At 40.1% G+C, this 14,290-nt stretch overlaps 1 protein-coding gene across 1 annotated transcript in view; it reads right to left on the reverse strand.

Annotated features, from left to right (window-relative positions):
• The window catches only part of NELL2 (neural EGFL like 2), a gene marked incomplete in the record, with an annotated part of 447,509 nt that overhangs the window by 205,703 nt on the left and 227,516 nt on the right, over window positions 1–14,290 (reverse strand). Inside the window, 2 exon segments of the mRNA XM_073619952.1 lie at window positions 904–1,032; window positions 3,745–3,847. Of these exon segments, the coding sequence (XP_073476053.1) occupies window positions 904–1,032; window positions 3,745–3,847 (232 nt within the window).

A 14,290-nucleotide genomic window follows, 5' to 3' on the forward strand; every position in this document is an offset into this window, starting at 1 on the left:
TTACTAGGCTTTACACTTTACTATTCAGTATGTAGTAATCTATTCCTACAATGAAATATCCATGCAAAATTAAACTGAATAAATGAAATGCAACACCATAAGCATTTCCAATTAATAATAGTAAAACCCAATACAGTAAAACATTAGCTTGCGAGCATAATTCGTTCCAGAAACATGCTTGTAATCCAAATCACTTGTATATCAAAGCGAATTTCCCCATAAGAAATAATGGAAATGCAAATGATTCGTTCCTCAACCATTTACTCATAGGTACTTCGGTTTATAGTCCATATAAAAAGATTATAGCAATATGATAAGTTGTGTAACCATAAAATGTCCATCCACAAATGGAAGCCTCCACAAGGGGATTAGAAGCAAAATCCAGCAGGAGCTACAGTACAGAGTATAAAAGAGAAGAGAGGCACCTCCAAGTGTAGCAATATTTTGCTAAATGTTGTACCTTCATTAAATGTAGCCATATTGCTACACTTAGAGGCGCATCTCTTCTCTTTTATACTCAGTTGTGACATGGCTCTACTTGTATATGAAGACATCGCTTGTATATCAAGTCAAAATTTATTAAAAAATTTTGCTTGTCTTGCAAAACGTTTTCAAACCAAGTTACTCTCAAACCAAGGTTTTGCTGTACAATGAAGTTTCTAAATAAGCACTTAATGTTTACTAAATTCAACTGCAAAGTTTAAACTTTTATAAAAGTAGAGGCCTTTAAACAAAGATGTTTAATAATTTGCAATTACCCATAGCAATACACTCTAACCTTAGTATATCAAGACTTAATGTGGCAGATTTCTGATTGGTTGATAAGGGTCACTCTACATCACTGCAGTTTTCACCATGGCAAGCTCATTATTCTTTTATCACGTTAGCATGCAGCAACCGTACCTTCACAGTAGGCATTGTCTTCTCTAAGAGACCTGAAACCATCACGGCAGATGCAGACACTTTTGTCAACCAGGTTTTTGCAGACTGAATATTCCACACAATTATGTCCGTCTGAGCAGAAATCATAACCTAATGAGGACATGTTTTGGTTAGTAAATGTCACATACATTTCTAAATCATCGTTGAGGTATGGAAATTGGAGTTGTTCTTGGTGGAACAGGCTAAGTTGGCACACTACTTTGTTAAAACTTTATGAGCAGACTGAAAGATTTGAATTGGCATTTCCTAACTATATAAAGATTTTATCAAAATAAATATACAGAGATAGAACTTACTTTGCAAAAAGATAGTTTACAATTTCACAAGCTCATTAATGTATTCATTTTTCTCATTACATTTTGGTTCTGTTTCCTGATTTGAAGTGCTACAGAATGGTTGTGCTTTACTGCTCCTTCTCACAATGCCAGTCAGATGACTCTGAAAACAATATACTGCCTGTTTGGCTGATATCTCAAAGGGTTGGTTCACCTTTAAATCAGCCACATTTTATATTGCCTAGAAATTGATCCCCCTTCATGGTCATTATTTTGAGTCCCACCACGGCTTCCGGTATGTAGGAATTTAATGATGCCGTCTGGGTATTCAGCCCTGTCCTGGATGGATGGAATGTTTAAAAAGGGAGGAGAAAGCATTACCTCATCTTTTCCCAACAGTGAGAATTCTGTTACCATCCCTCCACTGCCCTTACCTCCAACTTTGGTGCGGGCATAAAAGAAATGCATTGAAAACTGACATGTAGTGTATATGCGGCACATGTGCTCTAAAGAAATGGCCACCCGTGCCGTTGCTTTAGAAACCCTGTGCTATGACAGGCGGCTCCCGCGGACCCGGAAGGAAGATGGGCGAAGATGGATGCAGCCTCCAGCAGGGCGACGAGGGCTTCGCTTGCAGGCAAGTTTAACATAATGTGCTAGTATGCAATGCATACTAGCACATTATGCCTTTACTTTTGCAGGTCAGAAAAAAATAAATTAAAAAAACGGCACTTTACTTCCTCTTTAAATAGGTAAGAGAAGAAAAACATTGGCGCATATCCTCAATGTTATCATTTGCATTACAATGTGTTCAAAGTTATAAATGTGAAGGTTTAGTCTTTAGAATTTTACCGTGTTATCCTAGTCAATAAAAAAAACACTATTTCCACAATAATACAGCTATTCACTGTGGCTAGTAACCATGGCAATAAATGATCTTGACTTTGATTCCACAATGCACTTTGTGATGGATTCTGGTTATGAGAGGCGTAATTTCAGATTAGTACTGGTGTATTTTATCCAGAGATCAAAAAAAAAAAAAAAAAGAAGAACATAGCATTCCATGGATTACAAATTGGAGGGCTATTGTTCATTCTTTAACCATGAATGATCAGTATCAGTCAAACAGGAAAATGGCTAGATAGACATTCAGATTCTTAGGACAGGATGGACAGACAGACAGATTACCAGGCAATTTAAAGGGTCCATTCACAACAGCCGCTGCATTGTGACACTGTAATGCATGCAGTTATTTTTTTTCCAAACCATTTTTTTACCATTTATTTTAATGTTATTTTTTTTGCGGGCAAACCATGCCCGCACACCACTGCAACACAATAATGTGCACCAGACACACAGGAGACAAGGCATTTTGCCTTGCCATGCTGTGGGACTGTGCTGGAAAAGTGTGAGTCAACCTTTAGGCTAATGCCGCGTACACACGGTCGGACTTTTCGTCTACAAAAGTCCAACGGACGCCGACGGACTAAAGCTGGCTGGTAATCCGATCGTGTGTGGGCTTCTCCGGACTTTCAGCAGACTTTTTCAGCCTCAAATCTGACGGACTTTAGATTTGAAACATGCTTCAAATCTTTACGTCGTAACTACGACGGACCCCGAAATCCGCTCGTCTGTGTGCTAGTCCGATGGACAAAAACCCATGCTAGGGCAGCTATTGGCTACTGGCTATGAACTTCCTTATTTTAGTCCGGTGTACGTCATCACGTACGAATCCGTCGGACTTTTGTGTGGTCGTGTGTAGGCAAGTCCGTTCGTTAGAAAGTCTGCTGCAAGTCCGCCGAAAGTCCGCCGGAAGTCTGTCGGACAGGCTGTCGGACTTTTGTAGACGAAAAGTCCGACCGTGTGTACGCGGCATTAGTAGTACATAGCATTTGCACAATATTTTGTGACTAGCACTGACTTTTCTTTGAATTACTTTACTCTCTTGGAAAAAACGCACACACACAAACACTTGAAATACTTTTTTTTTTCTCTATTTTTTTTTTTTAAGTCATCACAATCTCTGTTCTCAGCTGCATAAGGGGCTTGGGGAGGTGGAGGTGGACAAACAGCACACTGTGATTAACAACATCTTTCCAGTGATTAGCTGTGTAGGGGGACATGTCAGCACACGCCTTACCTTTGAAGGGCAGGCAGGCTGTTCTCCCAGCACATCCAGAAAACGGACTATGCTGAGATGGATGTGCTGTCATGCCTAGTGTGGTCGGTTTGAAATAGAAATGGGGGGGGCTGGCAGGGTCACAAGGTATTTTAGACAAAGGAAGAAAAGAAAAAACTCAAGTAAATGGTACAACAGGCACATATCAGGAATATGAAATGATGGGGGTAATATATTATTTAAGTATACAAAATATGTAGTATTGTTATAAATAATTTGTGCTTCTATAGTAGAACTGGCTTGAGTTCACCATCCTGGTATTTGAAACTAAGTAGTCTACAATTTTTTTTTACAACGCAAATGTTTTCATGGTTCTTTTTTAATTTTGCTTTGTCGATCTTAATATACCTTTGCAGACTGTACAGCAGCTGTATCTCAGTACTATTTGTTGCGATTGTGGACAGTTCAAGGGTAAACATTCTGGGTTTTGTATTCTTTGCATTTTGCTGTTCTGTGAAAAAAAAAAAAAAAATACAAAATACTTTCTTAATTGTATACACTCAATATCATTTGATATTTTAAAGTAATGGTTAAACAAAAAAAAGTATACATATTTGTTGGTAGTTTTATACATATATGCATTTTACATACTGTATGTGTACCTAACCTGGTACCACAGCCTGACTGTTGCCCTACATGATCAAAAAAAAAAAGAAAAAAAAAAAAATATATAAAATTTATAAATATATACAAAAAACATACACACATTTACACCTAATCATATGTTGTAATTTTAGCTTAAAGGTTACATTTATAGTACAGAGAAGCCCCTAATTACATAGCAGCTGCAGATCCAGGGTGGCATATAAGTGGAACCAATGCACTCCATTTTCCTTCTGCAGCCTTTCAGCAGCTGCAGGAGGAAAATGGAAAAGATCCTCTACATGTCGCCTCGCGGCCCATCCTATCCACCTCTTGCTGCCCAAGGCTCCTGTGTATGCCCCGGTTCCCCCCTCCCCCGCCAGCTGCTGCAGGGGATCTGTCAGGATGGAGAGCAGGGACCATGCCATAATGAATAGAGTCAGCGATCCGTACCGATAACTGACTTGGTTTATTCAAAACTGAGGCATAGCAAATGGTGTTTACTATGCTTCAGTTTGTGAATGAATGCGAAGCTCTGTACACAGCCATTCCTGTCCGTGCATTCTGTGCTGCTGAGGCTGTAGGGATGGAGATGGATGGCTGTGTCCTCAATTTTCTTTCTCTGTCTCAAAGATGAAACATCAGAGGTCTGTTTAGACCCATGATAATTCATCAAAGCACCCCAACGGGGCTCCTAAAAAAAAAAAAAAAAAAAATAGTTAAAAAAAATAAAATAAATGAAAAACAAAATAAATGTTTATTTGTAAAAAAATGTAAAAATACTAAACACCAGTGGCGGAACTACCGGGTCGCAAAGGTCGCACTTGTGACCAGATCCTGGTAATCCGTCACCATTAGGGGGGGCCAGGCTGGGAGTCAGGGGGGACCTTTGTGGTTTCTTGCACCGGGGCCCTGAAGGTTCTAGTTACACCTCTGCACTGACCGGTGTATTCTGACAGTGTCCTACCTCCTACATCCATCCACCTGGCTTGGTCTGGATGGGTGAATCCATTCCCCCTTTTTTTTCCCCCATTCAGCCCACCAGCTGAACGTAAAAAAAGCCTAAAATGTCTAAATCCAGGTTAAAGGCAGTTCCACACCAGGCAATTCTCATGCTTTCCCAAGAGGTGCATTTTGGTTGCAAAATGCCCTGAACAGTACAAAAGACAAGGCTTTTAAAAATGCAATGCACCATATAACACGATACTGTGATACCATGCAAATTGGTGTCTACAAATGTACTAAATTTGCACTTTGTGTTTGGGGTGCGGTTAACAATATTTTAACACCCACATGCAGATCACAGAAACACTGATGCTCTGGTGTGAACCGGCCCTAAGAATGGAAAGTTTTGTATACTAGCAATCAGTTGGGCTATGTTGTTCTAACAATACTACAGGTGCTGGAAGCTGGAGGAATTGCTGCTGCAACAGCTTACAGAAGAGGAGCTCCAGAGGAACTCAGCAGTGGGATCATGTTCATTAAAGAGAATGTATAGTTTGTTAATGTTTTAAAAAAATTATATTATATATATTCTATTTATCGTTTTTATGTATAGATGTATTCAGTGGCTGCCATATTTTCTCACTACATATACAGACTATTTTCCTTTGCAGTGCTACACAAAGGTTGTACCTTACTGCTCTCCCCAACAATGCAAGCCCATGACTTGGTTGACTTGTTGGAAACAACGTATCAGGAGAGGTTGAGCTCTTATGCTGTGTATACACGACCGAACTTTGTCAGAATAGACTCCGACGGTGGTTCTGACGGAGTTCTGACGGAGTTCCGCTGAAACAGTCCGATCGTTTAGAACACGACGACATACCATGAGACTAGAAAAAGGACGTTCAATAGCCAGTAGCCAATAGCTGCCCTTGTGTTGTTTTTGGTCCGTCGGAATAGCATACAGACGAGCGGATTTCCCGATAGGAATTGATTCCGTCAGAAAGATTTGAAACATGTTCTATTTCTAGGTCCGTCAGAATTTTAGAGAGAAAGTCAGATGAAGCCCACACACACGACGGAATGATTCCGTCAAACCTTTTCTGCCGGAAAATCCGGTCGTGTGTACGCGGCATTACCCTCAGTAACTGAGAAACAATGAGACTGAATCAAATGAAGAGCTCCTTCTGGTGTTTTATCTACCATTCTCAATATTGCACACTAACGAGCATCTTATAATGTGAAAGTCATATCAAAAATTACTGGAAGACAATATGCCAATATTTGTGCTCATTGTATTTACGTGAGAAACTCCCTTTAACAAGCCAGTGAACAGGTAGGTGCTGTGAAAAGTTGCAAGAGGAAGGAGTGTGCAGTGTGACAGAGGTTTGTGAATCATGAGTGGCAGAACAGAATGTCACTTAGAGCCCTTTCACACTGCCAGCGTGGGGGCGTTGGTGGCAAAGTGCCGTTAGCTTTAGTGGCGCTTTACCGTCGTTTTTGCGGCGCTCTTCACCCCCGCTAGCGGCCGAATAAAAGGTTAATGGCGCCCACAAAGAGCTGCTGCCGAGGCACTTTGCAGGCACTTCGCAGCACTGACCATTGATTTCAATGGGCAGGGGCGCTTTAGGAGCAGTGTATACACCGCTCCCAAAGCGCCTCAAAGAAGCTGCTTGCAGGACTTTTTATATTATTGCCAGCGCATTGCCCCAGTGTGAGCACTGGGGCTTTCACACTGGGATTGCAGATGAGGCTTTTTTCAGGCTCTTTACAGGCGCTATTTTTAGCGCTACAGCGCCTGAAAAACGCCTCCAGTGTAAAAGGGGTCTGAGTTTAGTAGGATGAACAGTTGCATATCTGTACTTCATCACTGTATTTAGCTGTTTGGCCAGAAAATGTAAACCTTACTACAAAACTTTAAAGCAGAACTTCAGTGATTTTTTCATCTTTCCATCTATTAAATCTTCTGGCCTTGTTGGTTTAACTTTGGATAGTAAAACATTTTTTTTCTGCCAGTAAATACCTTATACAGCCCACTTCCTGTTTCTTGTCTGGTAAAAACCCTATTGTTATGACATCATGCACCGCTTTCTCTCTCTCACGCTTGTGAGAGTTTGCCAGGAAGGGAGGGGGGATGAGTCATAAGAGGGCCAATGAGGGCTGCAGAGCTGGAGGTGTGCCTCTGTGTAAATCCAGGAAGTGCACAGGCAGCAGCTTCAGCTGCCCACAGTTAAAAATGGTTGCAGCCAGACTCAGTGGAGGGAGATTTCTGCAGCATATATGGCAAATACAGAATCACAGTATATAGTAAATATAAAATAATATGCAAAGTGGCTGGAGGGAAGTTTCAGAATGGCGAAGATGTTTTTATTACAAATTATGTGAGCAGATTGCAGTTCCTCTTTAATATTCAGTGAAGCCTACATATATGCACTGCTTGTTTTAATCCTCTATTTTAACCACTTAAGGCCCGCCCTATAGCAGTTTTACTGCTACAGGGCGGCACCTGTGCACCGGATCACGTATATATACACATGATCCGAAACTTCCGGGTAGGAGGCGCGCATGTTCGCTACCGCAGGCTGACTTCCACTGTTACACACAGCGGAAGCCAATTGGTGGGTGCACAGAACCCAATTTCCTCCGTCACCCCATCGTTAGGCAGAGAGTCAGAACTGCGATCTGCCTATGTAAAGAAGGCAGGTCGCCATTTTGACAGGAGGAAAGGGATGGAATGTGTGTCCCTGCATAGCCGGGAATAAATTCCATCTCTTACCCTAGTAAAAGCACCTCACACAGTATAGTAAAACACTGGCTAGGCATACAGTTAACCCTTTGATTGCCCCTGATGTTAACCCCTTCTAAGCCTGTATCATTATTACAGTGACAGTATATATTTGTTAGCACTGATCACTGTATTAGTGTCACTGGTCCCTAAAAAAGTATAAAAAGTTTCAGTGTCAGAATGTTCGCCACAATATCGCAGTCCTGCTATAAGTCGCTGATCGTCGCCATTACTAGTAAAAAAAAAAAAATTCATAGTTTGTAGATGCTTTAACTTTTGCGCAAACCAATCAATATATGCTTATTGGAAAAAAAAGTTACCAAAAAATTTGTAGCAGAATACACACGTTGGCCTAAATTTATAAAGAAATTAGATTATTTTTCAATTTTTGTTTAGGATAGGTTTTATAGCAGAAAGTAAAAAGGGTTGTTTTTTTCAAAATTGACGGTCTTTTTTGTTTAGAACGTAAAAAATAAAAAAAACGCAGAGATGATCAAATACCACCAAACTAAAGCTCTATTTTGTGGGGTGGGGGGGACAATTTTATTTGGGTACAGTGTTGCATGACCGTGCAATTTTCAGTTAAAGTAGCACAGTGCCGTTTTGCGAAAAATGGCCTGATCATGAAGGGGGGTAAATCTTCTGGAGGTTAATAAAGAGTAATTTCAGGTACCTGGGTAAGAATTGTTGCCAAGTACAGATAGATGCAAAGGCAAAATACACAGAAAAAAAAACAAAAAAAAAAAAAAACACACCCCACTCTAGTAATGTGTTCTCCTGCTCACATTCCGATTTAAAAAAAGTATACATGTCAATTTAGCCTACTGGACACAGATGGCAGAACAAATCATTTTGTAGTTAATAATTAAGTAAAACATCACTATAGGCACTTGCAAAAGAATAGCTTTAGCGGGAAATGAAAAATGGGTACACATGATAACCAATCACCGTTCTAGGGCTGCAACGATTAAAAGAGCCTTACTCAAAGGAAACTCACTGTTATATTATGGTGTTTGTCATTCTGGTAAAAGTGTATGCAAATGTATTTTCATGCTGTCATCCAAGCATATGGGCTTGCCAATTGGGATTTTCCAGTGCCATTAAATAAACTGAATAAAAAAACATATCTGCTTGGAAAATGAAAGTAATTTGAAATAAATGACTCCTCCATCTGTATGTCTCTGCATTAGTTTAGTGGATTTAAACACAGATTCAAGGGCTGTATTATAACCATTTAGCAAGCAGCTTTCTTGTCTAAACTGTTTAAACATGAATATTAGATGATGACGGAATGACTTTATATTCCATCTTCACGGGAAAAAACCTTTGTTTAAAGAATAGAAATGTTCTACATGTTCTTGATGTACGTCACATTTTTCTTTTCTTAAAAGAAGGGCTTGAGCATGAAACAAAGGCACAGAATGTATTCTCACATGCATTTACAATGGCAATTACTTCAACAGATGCTGTGTGGGAAAGAGAAACAATAAAGTGATACACATCTAAAAAAGCATTGTATTAATAATCTCTACCAACAGCATTGCGCTACACCAGTCTTTTTTTACTAATTTACGCAGCAGTTATTCTATACAAAAATCTACAGTGAATTCTAGGCCTCCTTCCACTATCTCAGCACTATAGATGTATCAGATTTCATAAAATCTATATAGAGCTTCCACATTTGCAACAATAAATGTCAGTACTATATATCAGTAATACCACTGCAGCTGCTTAAAATGCAAACGCATAAAATTTCAAAAGAGATCACAATAATAAAATTAGCACAAAACCAACTCAGGTGCCTATAATTGTTATAGCAGCGCTACTATCATAACGTCTATGATCAGCTTTCATGTGTATGTAACACAAAAGGTAAAAAAAAAAAAGCAGTTGACAGATGGTGTGGAAAAGTCGCCCTCGGAGGAAGTCGTAATGACGAAACTAGTCAGGGCGTGACCTTATGATGACCGGATGTGACGAGTGCATTCCACGACCAGGAAGAGACTTACCAGGAAGCAAGCGGCGGGCGCTGCTTCCCACAGAGCGTGAGTCGCACTATTCACTGTTTTATGAGGAACACTCATCAAACTTGCCTAGATAGTTTTTAAGCTGTTTGGTTGATGATCTTATATGAAAAACTGAAAGAGAAAATGGAATTCTACTATTGGACCCTTTTTTCTGTCCGAGAAACCGGTGGAGACTTTATTGGAAAAAAAATTTTACCAAAAAATATGTAGCAGAAGACACGTTGGCCTAAATTTATAAAGAAATTAGATTCTTTTTCAATTTGTGACACCTTCCTTGATGCTAAGGACAGCTGTGGTTTATCTATCCATGCCTGATATATCCATCCCTCTGGTGAGTATGAACCCTGAAGGAAAGTGTGATGCACGGACTCCGATGTGGGGTGTTTAATTGTGTGACATAGCAAGACCACCACCTCAGGTTTCTGGGACTTTTCCACACCATCTGTCAACTGCTTTTTTTTCCCCTTGTGTGTTACATGCACATGAAAGCAGATCATAGACTTTATGATATTAGTGCTGCTATAACAATTATAGGCACCCGAGTTGGTTTTGTGCTAATTTTATTATTGTTATCTCTTTTGAAAAGTTATTCTATACAGTATGGAATATAAACAAAGTGTGACAGTTTATTAATGTGTGTAAGTCTTGATTGTGTAATGCGCTATTTCTTCCTAGTAACCGCCATTCATTAGTTTGCTATGCTGTACTGCCAAATCATGTAGGTAGAAAACATAGCAACTGTCAATCCGATATACAGAACAGAAGAAAAAAAAAAAATCATACATGAGCTAGAGATACAGATTGATTAAAGTTTCGGATTTTGCAACCTGCATTTCCCCATAGGCAGTCATCCCTTACAGACATGTGTGGAATCTTCCACAGCACATCATACATACATTTCCCCCTGCGCTGTGCTACAATAGTCCCTTGTTATAGGCATAGCTGCACAGTTCATTATTATGGTCCTACCTAGCATGATGTCACTGCACATGCAAAACATTGCCCTGACATAAGCACATAAAATCCTATGGCAAGGACACAGACTAGTGCACTTTCCTTACAGCTGGTGTTCACAAGCCCAGACTAGTGAGCATCTCAATTTCTGAACAGCTCACATTTGAGATCAGTTTGAGATCAGCTTAAAATCAGTTTGAGATGCGTTTACTTTAATTTTAAATGAAAAAATGGCTGATGTCAGAAGCTAAAAAACAAAAACAAAAAAATTCTGAGTACGTTAGCTTTAGAGAAGGAAGGTGGTCAGGTTGGGAAAGTATAATTGTTTTGTACATACTTTAACGCATTATAAGATGTACATGATTAAAAAAATAATACATCTATTGTTTTTTAAAATATCTGTATTCTCCTTTTGATCCAAAATTTGGTGCTTTAGCCTCTTTCACATGTTTTTCTCTGTCACCCCTTTGCTCTGTTGCAAAAAGGCTGAAAACAAAGCTCAATAGCTCATCCTGAAATTTAAAGGAAACCTATGGTCACAGCAAATACTTTCATTTCATAACATCAGCATTACAAACAATAGGCAGTTAAAGATTCAATATAGGCTTAAACAATTTGCTTTTGTGTTGTGAGTTCTGTTTATCTACTGGCCATCTCTTTACACAACTTACCAAATTTCCTTCCATGCTTTAAAGCTTCTCCTCTGCTATTTTGTTTGCATTTCTAAGGACTATATATCCTATGGTACATTGCTGTCTGCAATCTGAGATTCTTCTACTGACTCTGCTCCCTGAAACTCCTCCTCCCAGCACCTCTGTAGTTCAAAAGGCAGGTTCTATGAATTCTTTGACACAACAGTGCCTACTCACAGTACATAGTGTATATGTGTCACAGGATTCAAAGAAGTAAATGCGTGGGGATTCTTCACAAAGTAAGTGTACAAACTTCAAGATCTTTCAAATTAATAGAAATAGGCTGGAAACAATTGAAATAAGTAGAAATTAACATATGATTTTACATGTTCTCATTCTTTTAATTTCAACAAAATAATATGGAAACAGCAAAGGGCATGCCCATGCAGGGACCAGTGTGTCAGTCAAAACATATGAGCATGTGTAGGAGAAAATCAAATGGAAATAAACAGGAAATAAAAAAAACATGGTAGGAGCACATGGAAGGTGCAAGGAGAGCAGCTCAGGGGTTAAGGAGCTCAGGATAAAAGAACAAATGTACTAAGGCTTATGGAAACTAAAGAGAAAACAGAGGGAAACAAATATTGGGGGGGGGGGGGGGGGGTGCAGAATATGCGTTTACATTTTGACCATAGATACAGTTTAAACTGACAAGTGGAAGGGTTAGAACAGTTTTTCTTCCCTTATCTAACAGCTTAGTTCAACATTTCAGTGAAAGACAGCTAATTTCAATGAAATCCACAAAATATATAATATATATTGTGACAGTAGGAGATGCTGTCAAGGTAAAATTGATAGTTTGGGGGATACAGGGTATGCACATTTGCTTGGTGCAAGCTTTCGCAGCTTTCTCCAGGTTTTTGGTATTCGGTCATGGGGCTCTGTAGTTTGGAGATTCCGCAGTGTCTTGGGTGGGACGGGATCTCCAACCCTGTGTCCAGACTTTGGAGATTACCAGCAGGGTGTGTGCTCAGGTGAGCACAGCACTTATAATGAGGATATGGGAAGACCTCAAGGCTCCCAGTTGGAGACTGCTCCACCCTCCCGAGGAGTCCAGGCAAGCAAGGGAGAAGTGTGCATGTCTGCACAGGTCTGTCTGTCAGAGCAGACAGGGGGTCCAAGCCTGTGGGCTGGAAAAGGAAGCTGGAAAAGAGTGCTGAGGTACTGGGTTTACAGGAACTCTGTTATAGAGCCGAGAGAGCTGAAGCATAAGTTTGAGCAGCAGTGCTGCTAAAGAGAGCCAGGTGGCTTGGTATTTTTGATTGAACTTACATTGTTGCTGTGGAAAGCTGAAACCCCTGTGTGGGCAACTCTTCTGTTATCAGACATTTTCTTTCTTTAATAATAGTGGGCCTACAAGCCCTTAAAACTGCATATCTGGCGTGGACTCAGCTCACTGGTAAGCTCTACCTTTAAGCTAAACCAACCCCCGATGTTACAATATATATACACATACACACACACACACACTATAGATATGCATAATACATATAAACACACACATATACTGTACACATACAGTGCCTTGAAAAAGTATTCATACCCCTTGAAATTTTCTACATTTTGTCATGTTACAACCAAAAATGTAAATGTGTTTTATTGGGATTTTATGTGATAGACCAACACAAAGTGGCACATAATTGTGAAGTGGAAGGAAAATGATAAAGGTTTTTCTAAATTTTTTTACAAATAAATATCTGTAAACTGTAGCGTGCATTTGTATTCAGCCCCCTTTACGCTGATACTCCTAACTAAAATCTAGTGGAACCAATTGCCTTCAGAAGTCACCTAATTAGTAAATAGAGACCACTTGTGTGTAATTTAATCTCAGTATAAATACAGCTGTTCTGTGAAGCCCTCAGACATTTGTTAGAGAACCTTAGTGAACAAACAGCATCATGAAGGACAAGGAACACACCAAATAGGTCAGGGATAAAGTTGTGGAGAAGTTTAAAGCAGGTATACAAAAATATCCCAAGCTTTAAAACATCTCATGGAGCACTGTTCAATCCATCATCCGAAAATGGAAAAAGAGTATGGCACAACTGCAAACCTACCAAGACATGACCATCGACCTAAACTGACAGGCCATGCAAGGAGATCATTAATCAGAGAAGCAGCCAAGAGGCCCATGGTAACTCTGGAGGAGCTGCAGAGATCCACAGCTCAGGTGGGAGAATCTGTCCACAGAACAATTATTAGTCGTGCACGCCACAAATCTGGCCTTTATGGAGGAGAGGCAAGAAGAAAGCCATTGTTGAAAGAAATCCATAAGAAGTCCCGTTTGCAGTTTGCAAGAAGCCATGTGGGGGACACAGCAAACATGCAAGAAGGTAAAAGGCTATTTGTGGTGGAAAGCTAAAACTGCACATCACCCTGAAACCACCATGAAACATGGCAGTGGCAGCATCATGTTGTGGGGATGCTTTTCTTTAGCAGGGACAAGGAAGCTGGTCAGAGTTGATGGGAAGATGGATGGAGCCAAAACAGGGCAATCTTAGAAGAAAACCAGTTTGAGTCTGCAAGAGACTTAAAACTGGGGAGGAGGTTTGCCTTCCAGTAGGACAACAAACCTAAATATACAGCCAGAGCTACAGTTTAATGGTTTAGATCAAAGCATATTCATGTGTAATGCCGCCTACACATGGTCGGACTTTGACCGGACTGGTCCGACAGACTTTCCAGCGTACTTTCGACGGACTTTTGACGGACTTTCTAATGAACGGACTTGCCTACACACGATCACACCAAAGTCCGATGGATTCGTACGTGATGATGTACACTGGACTAAAATAAGGAAGTTGATAGCCAGTAGCCAATAGCTGCCCTAGCGTCATTTTTTGTCCGTCGGACTAGCATAAAGACGAGCGGATTTCTGGGTCCGGCGGGGTTACGACGTAAAGATTTGA

This window comes from Aquarana catesbeiana, linkage group LG03, assembly GCF_042186555.1.
Source record: "Aquarana catesbeiana isolate 2022-GZ linkage group LG03, ASM4218655v1, whole genome shotgun sequence".
NCBI classification, from domain to species: Eukaryota; Metazoa; Chordata; class Amphibia; order Anura; family Ranidae; genus Aquarana; species Aquarana catesbeiana.